This window comes from Miscanthus floridulus, chromosome 8, assembly GCF_019320115.1.
Source record: "Miscanthus floridulus cultivar M001 chromosome 8, ASM1932011v1, whole genome shotgun sequence".
Classification (NCBI taxonomy): domain Eukaryota; kingdom Viridiplantae; phylum Streptophyta; class Magnoliopsida; order Poales; family Poaceae; genus Miscanthus; species Miscanthus floridulus.
The window spans coordinates 227142929-227152462 of NC_089587.1; the positions used below are offsets into that span (position 1 = coordinate 227142929).

General features: G+C 39.3%; 1 protein-coding gene and 1 long non-coding RNA gene across 2 annotated transcripts; one reads left to right on the forward strand and one right to left on the reverse strand.

The window, feature by feature from the left end:
* The first annotated feature begins 1074 nt into the window (after positions 1-1074).
* On the forward strand, positions 1075-2062 carry LOC136475243 (pectinesterase 1-like). Its single transcript, XM_066472801.1, has one exon. It carries the CDS (start codon positions 1115-1117, stop codon positions 1916-1918), a length of 804 nt encoding a protein of 267 aa, XP_066328898.1. The 5' UTR covers positions 1075-1114; the 3' UTR covers positions 1919-2062.
* Positions 2063-5328: 3266 nt separating this feature from the next.
* Positions 5329-6502, reverse strand: LOC136475244 (uncharacterized). Its single transcript, XR_010763127.1, has 3 exons — positions 6097-6502; positions 5542-5577; positions 5329-5446 (listed from the first exon to the last, which is right to left on the reverse strand). It is a non-coding gene; the product is annotated as an uncharacterized lncRNA (long non-coding RNA).
* Positions 6503-9534: the final 3032 nt, after the last annotated feature.

Consider the following 9534-nt stretch of genomic DNA (forward strand, 5'->3'; position numbering starts at 1 on the left):
TATCCGTACCGTTTTTATCCCTACTAAGCAGTGAGGCAGTGAGCACGCGCCTTCTGAAATTTGAGTCCCACCTACAGTAAAGCATCGAGGTTGACACTGTGTCCATATATGGTTTCCGGCATCGATATGAGGGTGGCAGGTATATATGTTTTTTTGAGCACCGGAAACGTCGTGGCTAGTCTTATTTGCATGCAATCACCGTACCATACCCTTGCATATATGGATGGATGTGGAATAATGAATCCGAAGTCTAAAATTGGCTAGGTCGTTGGGCCTAGCAAACGCCTAATGACCTTCCATAAATTGGCAACAAGTGAAAGTTGCGGAACACCACTGCTTCAGTATTTGCATGCTCAGCGGCAACCGCGCACGGCCGGCCCTTCATTATGTTTGAGATGTAGATCGAGCGAGCTGGGTGATTATATATATATATATATATATATATATATATATATATATATATATATATATATATATATATATATATATATATATATATATATATATAAAAGAAAAGGATCGTGGAGGAGGAGGAGGAAGAAGCTAGATCGAAGTCGGAGGAAGAAGAATATATATATATATATATATCTATATATATATATATATATATATATATATATAGATATATATATATATATATATATATATATATATATATATATATATATATATATATATATATATATATATATATATATATATATATATATATAGGGAGAGGCTATTCAGTAGCCGGCTACAAAATAAGTTATTCTGTAGCCACCTCCATTTACTATAATTTTATATACTAATTTACCATAATATAAATACATATTTACGATAGTTGGGTTACTATAACACATGGGGATATTTAACATAACGTTATATTAAACCACTTAGTAAGGAGTTACTATAATCTCGTAAAATAACATAGTAATTATCGTAACTTAAAGTGGCTACAGAATAAGTTATTCTGTAGCCAGCTACAGGATAGTAGTTCTATATATATATATATATATATATATATATATATATATATATATATATATATATATATAGAGAGAGAGAGAGAGAGAGAGAGAGAGAGGAGAGAGAGAGAGAGAGAGAGAGAGAGTGTGTTTGTGTGTGTGTGATCATGGTGAGGAGGAGGAATCAACAGGAGACGACGACGACGATGAGCTGCATCTCCCGGCTGCTGCTAGTCCTCCTCCTCCTGGAGCTTGTGTCGCTACTACCGGCGGCGTCATGTGAGGACGACGACATGCTGGATTTTAGTTTTTGGTTGAGCAGCCTACCGGCGGCTGGGGCGGACGACGTTGCCACCGCCAGTGGGTGCGCCAAGAAGCATAAGGATCCCGTGCTCTGCTCCGCCCAGGTTAACACGGTAACCAATTCCATCGACCCTGACACTAGTGCGAACCCCGAGGATGGCAGCTACAGGAGCATCGGGCAGTCCATCGCCAACATCCCTGACGGCAGCACCAAACGGTACATCCTCATCCTCAAGGGCGGCACCGTGTACCGAGAGAAGGTGTTCCTGAGCAAAAGCAAGCCGTTCGTCACCATACGATCGGATGACCCCATTAACCCCGCCGTGATCATCTGGAACGACACCGCCGCCACCCCGGGCAAGGACGGCAAGCCCATTGGCGTGGACGGAAGCAGCACGGTAACCGTAGAGTCGGATTATTTCATCGCATACGGTGTTGTCTTCAGGAACGATGCGCCGGTCCCAAAGGCGGGAGGAGGAAGCGAGGCGCCGGCGTGTTCTCCCCCTCTCTTATATAGCACCATAAATCGAAATAAATTTTCTTTACTTAATTATCCTATCTGCCCACATGTTCTCCCCCTATCTTATATAGCACCACTATCGAAAGTAGTATGTATAATTAATTTCTTTTTTTACGTATCTAATTGCGGGTGTCTAGACCCAACTTAGCCTCTCGCAACCCATGCCTAACTTGTCGGAGCATCATATAAAACAATACTAGGTGATTGCCCGCGCGTGTCGCCAGGTGAATGTAAAAGTAATTTCAATTGGTTTAGGAGGAAATAGGCTGTAGAAGTAATCAGACTTGCAAGTGTATGAACTAATATAATAATAAGAAGTATACATGCATGCACTGTATGCGCGCGAAACATAATCCCTTTATTTTTAATATTCTTTTTTTTTGAATTTTTTTACCTGAAATATGTATGCCTATTATATTATATTATTGATAGTGTTAGCATTCTCCAGGTTTTGTATGTTATGGAATTTATTATGAATTATATATATATCCTGTTGTAAATCGAAATAAATTTTATTTACTTAATTATCCTATATATCTTCCTCTAACTTATGGAAATGGAAAGTAACATGTATAAGTAATTCCTTTCTTACATACCTTGAAACATCATTACGTGCATCGATTGGTACATATTTATCTATCTATCTACCTAACTGTTGTGTGTCTAGACCCAACTTGGCCCCGATCGCAACCCATGCCTAACTTATCCGAGTATCATACATAATACAATACTAGGGCGCGTTCAGTTGCACCACTTTGGAGGTGCAAACTTTGCACAGTAAAAGATTCCCCATTGTAGCATTTTGTTTGTATTTGTGAATTATTGTCCAAACATTGACTAATTAGACTTAAAAGATTCGTCTCGCAAAGTACAACCAAACTGTGCAATTAGTTTTTGATTTCGTCAACATTTAGTACTCTATACATGTACCGCAAGCTTGATGTGACGGGAAATCTTCTTTTTATATAGTGCCAAAGTTTGGATTTTGGGTAACTAAACAAGGGCTAGGTGATATCCCGCACGCGTCGTCGCGGGAACGTAAAAGTGAATTCAATTCAGGAATTGAAATGGGCTGTAGAAGTTATCAGACTTGCAATTGTGTATGAACTATATTAAGAAGTATACCTGCACTGTAGATGAAACAGAATAATCCTTTAATTTTAATTTTCTTTTTTTTTTGTATTTTTACCTGAAATATTTATACCTGTTATATTATATTATTGATAGTGTTAATCATTCTCTAGGTTTAGTATGTTATGGAACTTGTTATGAATTATATACCCTGCTGTAAATCAAGCACCACTGAAGATTAGCATAAATAATGTTTGTTATAATTCAAGAAATGAACAAGTTAGGTGAGAGGAGAAGAGTTTTAGGGAGACATGCACTACGTCACATATGCTTCGTAGGGGCGGCTAATAGGTATTTGTAGGGATGTTTTGGCCAGCCGTCCTTACCAAAGTGTGGCTACAAATCGCCGATTTGTAGGGGCGGTTTCCAGATACCCCTACAAATCGATTTGTAGAGGAGGCTGCTGTTACCAGCCACCCCTACAAATCGATTTGTAGTTAGCAGCCGCCCCTACAAAATCGATTTGTAGGGGCGGCTGTAGTACCAGCCGCCCCTATAATACCTGTTTGTAGGGGCAGTTTAATACAGAACCACCCCTACAGTATATTTTTCCATAAAAAAATTAAATTTACAATTCAAATTCGACCAGAACACACACACACACACACACACACACACACACACACATATATATATATATATATATATATATATATATATATATATATATATATATATATATATAATCTGACCAGAATATATATAATTCGAATCTGACCAGAACATATATAATTCAAATCTGACCACAAGCACAAGAGCATAAGGTGTTGGTACTGAGGATTTCTACCTAAGTGAATATTACAAGTATGTATACAAACATATAAGTTAATGAGGATTGTTGATATATATACGTCTTGAGAATCGATACGAAGTAACTGGGCTCATGCACACTGGACAACTCATGCACACCTATAAAAACATAAGTACTGCTATCACACATATACACTGTAATAGCAGTGAAATGAACAATATGCACAATATATATTTCACGGTTGAACTACGGTATTCTTTATGCAAAACTTATTCAAAGATGCAAAACATTCTTGGCTACAAAAAGTCGTTCACAGATATATTAAGACAAACACCATGTATAAGTACTATAAAGTGAAAGCTGGTTCAGCAAGAAGCATTACTGCATATTTGTGCTCATGGAAACTCAATTTAACGTGTCAACTGCACATGTATTTGCAAGCATATACATACACAGACTATGGTGCTAATAAATGAAACAGGTGCTTCCCCGAGTATCTAAACAAGACTAGGTAAATTATGTTTGCAGCATTTAAGGGACATGGTAAGGCGCATGCATACCTTTCTTCTAATGCACTTATTTGCTTCACACATCATTTGCTCCTGGACATGGTTTAGCGATATCATTAAGTAGTTCAAACAGTACCTATATCTAAGTAGAAATTATCCAAAAAAATATCTACAGATATAAATCTTCATAAATTTTATCATGTTAAGAGCATACCCTCCTCTGAAGATTAGTGAGCTGATCAAGCATATGCTATGTCTGCAAAATGAGAAATTTCTTTGTTCAACATGGGAAAGATATAACATACTAAGTCATTCATGCCTATATGAGATGAATGATGATCATTCAACATATTTCAAATTCCAAGCCTACCTAATTAAGGAACATTAGTCACAGAAAATATAGGAGATTAATGGAAATATTGTGAAATAAAAGTACTATGTTATATTTAGCTGGGTCTTCTTACACTACTGGAAACTCAAATATTTCTGTGTGTGCAAAAACCCACGGAAAAATTCGAATACCCACAGAAAAATATTTTTCTAATGGTGTACCGTCAGAAAATAACACACAGAAATAGAATGATAAAAAATCAAATTTTTCTGTGGGTTCACCGTTAGAAATAATTTTTCTGTGGGTCTCACACGCATAGAAAAATTATGTTCGCCCAGATTAAAACTAAATTTTCTGTGTGTTAATCCACACAGAAAAAAGAAATAAACACACAAAAAACACATGTTTTTTTCTATCGGTCTAGGTGAACTCACAGAAAAATTTATTTCACCCAGATTAAAAATAATATTTCTGTGTAGCCAACCTCACAGGAAAAAAGAGTTAAACACACAAAAAAATTATTTTAAAACAGTAGCAACAACATATTAAAATATATATTTTCCATACAATAATTTCTGTGCATGACCAATAAGGTTTCATTCAAATAATACACAAATCAGTAGTTCATCATGAATGGAGTCAACACTTATGTCAAAAATAGAATCAGTCTGATCTATCAGCACATATATCATATATACAGATATGATATCTGGTCATCTACATATTGAACATGAATACTACAATGAATTCACAAATATAGATATCGAAAAAGAAACCAAACTATGATATCTGGGCGGCGTTGGCAGCGTGGTGTCGGGGGCTGAGGGGCGCTGTCGCTGGGATCGATTCCATGGAAGGAGGCATCATGGTCGCGTCCTCGCGTGGGGCTCTCAAGGTCAGGGGAGGCAGCAGGGAAGGAGAAAAAAACTGCTTCACCTTCCACTCCATCTCTACCTGTTAAGCAAAGATATATTTTTAGTCAACAAAAAAAACACTAGTATTGTAAGAAGTTTGCCTTTTTATTGAGCATAGTGGGGACTGCTCAGTACCTTTCATCTCAGGTCACAAGCCAATTTGATTTGCACCTAAATGGAAATGAAAACTCACAAAATATTCCACTGATTGGGGAGGCTGGAGTAGTGGAGGTGGAGCGGCTGCAAAGCCAACATATCAAGATAATTCATGGGAAGTGCATGCTAAGGTGCAGGACAATTCCACTAATTGGAGAGGCTGGAGCACTGAGAAGCCAACAGGCGAGGCAACTGTATCTGTACAACCAGCTGAAATGGATACTTGGGCTGATAAGGGTGCTAAAATGGATTCAGATGCAGGTGATGATAATTGGGGGGAAGTCGTCCAGCAGTCCTGAGGCATCAAATAAAAATGACCCATGGGGCAAATCAGAAAATACATGGGACAAAAGAAAAAGAGATGGAGGTGATGGTGCCTAGGAGAAGAAGTCTGATGATGGCCATGGCAATTGGGAGCATCCCAGCAACTGGAATGGGCAGAGTTTGAATGTAGATCAGGACACGTGGGGAAATGCCAGGGGCAAAAAGAAGGTAGATGGTAACTGCTAATGGGATGAGCAGCTAAGCACTTACAAACGGAAGAAGACAAATGCTGATCATGATTCCTCCTATAACAATGTGATGCCACCATCAGGCAATGCTTGGAATGCTGGAGATGGAATTGGAAGACCAAATGCCAAGTCTAATGCAGGATCCAGTCAAGCAAACAAAATTAGTATTAAACCGTGCAGTGTTGGGACTATGGTAAGAGCCTAAAGCAGTGGCCATAGCATACAAGCTTGTTATTTCTTACACATGCTCAAGTTTTCATAATACAAATGCTACCCATAATTACTTCTAGCCTTCACAAAGCAGTACAACTGCAAGAGACAGGAAGAACTTACAAATCTACAAGTGCAAAAGAAATGACAGACAGACAGTGACCATCTCCAGAAATTTCACATTTAAAAGTATATAATTACCAAAATTTCACAGAAGAAATGCCACACAGGCAGTGACCATCTCTAGAAATTTCACATTTGAAAGCATATAATTACCAAAATTTCACAGAAGAAATACCACAAGACAGTGACCATCTCTAGAAATTTCACATTTGAAAGTATTACCTCTGTCCAAGGCAACAAATATATGATTTGCATGCAAAAAAGTCATGTTCTTCTATAAATAGCAATGCAAAAATCACATAGCTCTATTGAACTGAGCTAATAGAAAAGAAACTATTGGTCATTCCAGATCCATTAGAGAGTAGTATGTCAAAAGCACAAGAACTACATATATTTCACCTGAAGCGAAAGAACAAGAGCAAAAGAACTCGAGAAATGGCTCAGATTTATCCATTATCAGCATGACAACTGCAACTTAATTTCACCTAGAACTTAATTTAATTCTCTCTCTCTAATGGGAATTGAACTGGCCACAAAACTGGTTGCTTGTACTGGTACAAGCCATCCTAGTTAAGCAGCAAACAGAACAAAATATCCCAAGTACCGGCTCATAAGGTGCTAAAGTGCAGAAGTTCTCTAATGGAAACTTGATTCATCACAACCTCTCAAGAGTAGTACAAAACAAAAAAGGTCACAAGCCATAGTTAGGGAAGGGGAGAGCAGCGCGGCACGAGACTGGGGTTCCATATCATCTTAGCTCCGTAAATATCATATATCAAAATGATTGATCAGGTTGATATATGCAAGATATTCAAGATACTGTTTTCATAGCATCTCACCTGAAAAGCAACCAGGGTAACAAAACAAACAAGTTAAAATTGTATTTTAACTTTGCAGTAAAATCTTCTTATTACATTGCTCCCTCAAATTCAAATATAATGACATTATTTAAGTGGTCCATCCATGTATATTTCTTATATTACAGTAAATTATGTTAGTATAGTTCTACTTGTGATTTTCAAAGATGTCAAGTTACTGATAAAAGACAATGAAGAGCTCCCATTTGGATCAAACTGATAGCTCATTGCTCATATATGTTCAAGAAATATTTGATGCACTACTAATCATGAATTATGTTAGTATAGTTTTACTTGTGATTTTCATGAATCAAAATGGCAGCGCAGTTTCTTCATACAACAAATCAGAGGTGCTACAACTAATAAACCAGCTGGAACAACCCAACAATGCAACCAAGAGGTCATCTTACTGTTAATAAAACAGGAGTAGTGGAGGAAGCAGCTCCAGTAGTGAATACATACCCATGGTGGTAGTAGCTCCAACAGCTCTGGATCCGGGAGAGGGAGGGATGGCGCCGGGGAAGAAGGCCAGGGAGGGGCGGCGCCGGGGACCACCACCACCATGCCAGCACCACGAAGCCCGCCGCCACGCCGCACGTCGCCCGCCGCCCGCCACCACTAGAGCCCAGATCCGGCCGCCACTGGCCTCCACCGGCCAAATTCGGGAGAGGGAGGGATAGATCCAGGAGAGGGAGGGGCGGCGCCGGGGACCACCATCACCACGAAGCCCGCCGTCGCCCGCCACCACCAGAGCCCAGATCCGGCCGCCGCCGGCCGGAACCGCGAGAGGGAGGGATGGCGCCGGGGAAGAAGAAGGCCGGGGAGGGGTGGTACCGGGGAAGAAGAAGGCCGGGGAGGGGCGGTACCAGGGAAGAAGGGGAGGGGCGGCGGCAGGGAGGGGAGGGGTGCTGGGGGCCGGGTGCCGTGGAAGAAGAAGGGAGGGAGCGCTGGGGTCCGAGTGCGGAGGAAGAAGAAGGGAGGGGGAGGGGACGTTGGGGTATGGGTGCGGAGGAAGACGTGACTTTCTTTGTTTTTTATTTATTTTTTCTATGCGTGCATATATTTTTTCTGTGCGTTTTTTAAGAACCGACAGAATAAATTGTATTTTTCTGTGAGTGCTTATTTTTCCGTGTGTGTATTGTCACGCACAGAAAAATCATACAATTATTCTGTGGGTTTTCGTATTTTTCTGTCGGGATATTTTGAAACCGACAGAATAATCGTAATTTTTCTGTGCGTTTCGAAAAAAACGCATAGAAAAATTCATCACCCACAGGGCAATTCGAGTTTCCAGTAGTGTTGGCAGACGATGATCGCAATTGTATATAGAGCACTCTATATTCAAAGTGGTCCATTAATTTAGAAATATGAAGGACTGTGCTATCAATACTAGCTTCATCCAAAAAATATTTTAACGCATTAGGAAATGGTTTATTCAATGGATTACCCTTGTGGATCTTATGTGCCTTAAGGATGAATCAAGTTGCTTCTCAAGCTGCTAAAGCTCTTTGATACCAAGTGACCCCAGATCTTCACCAAATTATTTTTACCTGCTTTAATGGGACAAAGTTGATTTCATGTGGTGGTAGAGCCTGGGGACAAAAAAACAATCAAATGACAGTATGGAGTGAAACCAACAGTCAATGACAGAAACAATTCCTCACTAACGAGCAATGCAAACAAACAATCAGTATAAATTGGAATTTATTTATTGCAAGGTACCCGGCAGCTACCAATTTGCTTCCCAAACATAAATGAAATATTTTTAACAAATAGTTCACTGCAGAACAAAACAGAGACCAAAGAGGATACAAGCTACTAAGTAAGAATAGAAAAAGAGAACGGCAAGCTGTAGTCAACATAGGAAATTGATAGACTCTTTGAGTAGCATGCCTGATGAGAAGTTATGTCCTGCACAGTAGCATTCAAATTGACATTCAGAAATGAACAGATGCGAAAAAAATGTGTACATAGGCCAATCTCAGACTCTCACTTAAAACAAAGAGCACATGTATTGCATAATTACTTTTGCAATGACCTCATGCTTAGTGAAATACCTTCATGTCTCATATACACCAAGGTACCAAGTCACTGCACAGTGCAAAAAACTATAGCAACAAAAGGAAAGTTCTCCTGTCTTTAGGGATCAAACATACTAATAATCACAGCTACACTAGAGGGGCATTTGGCATTTTCAAGGAGAGCCGTTAGATAAAAAACCGACACAACCAGTGAAGAACATAACATGACCAACAGAGGCATGATGATCC

Coding starts and splice junctions, on each gene's coding strand:
- LOC136475243 (XM_066472801.1), top strand. CDS start 1,115: ATGGTGAGGAGGAGGAATCAACAGGAGACGACGACGACGATGAGCTGC.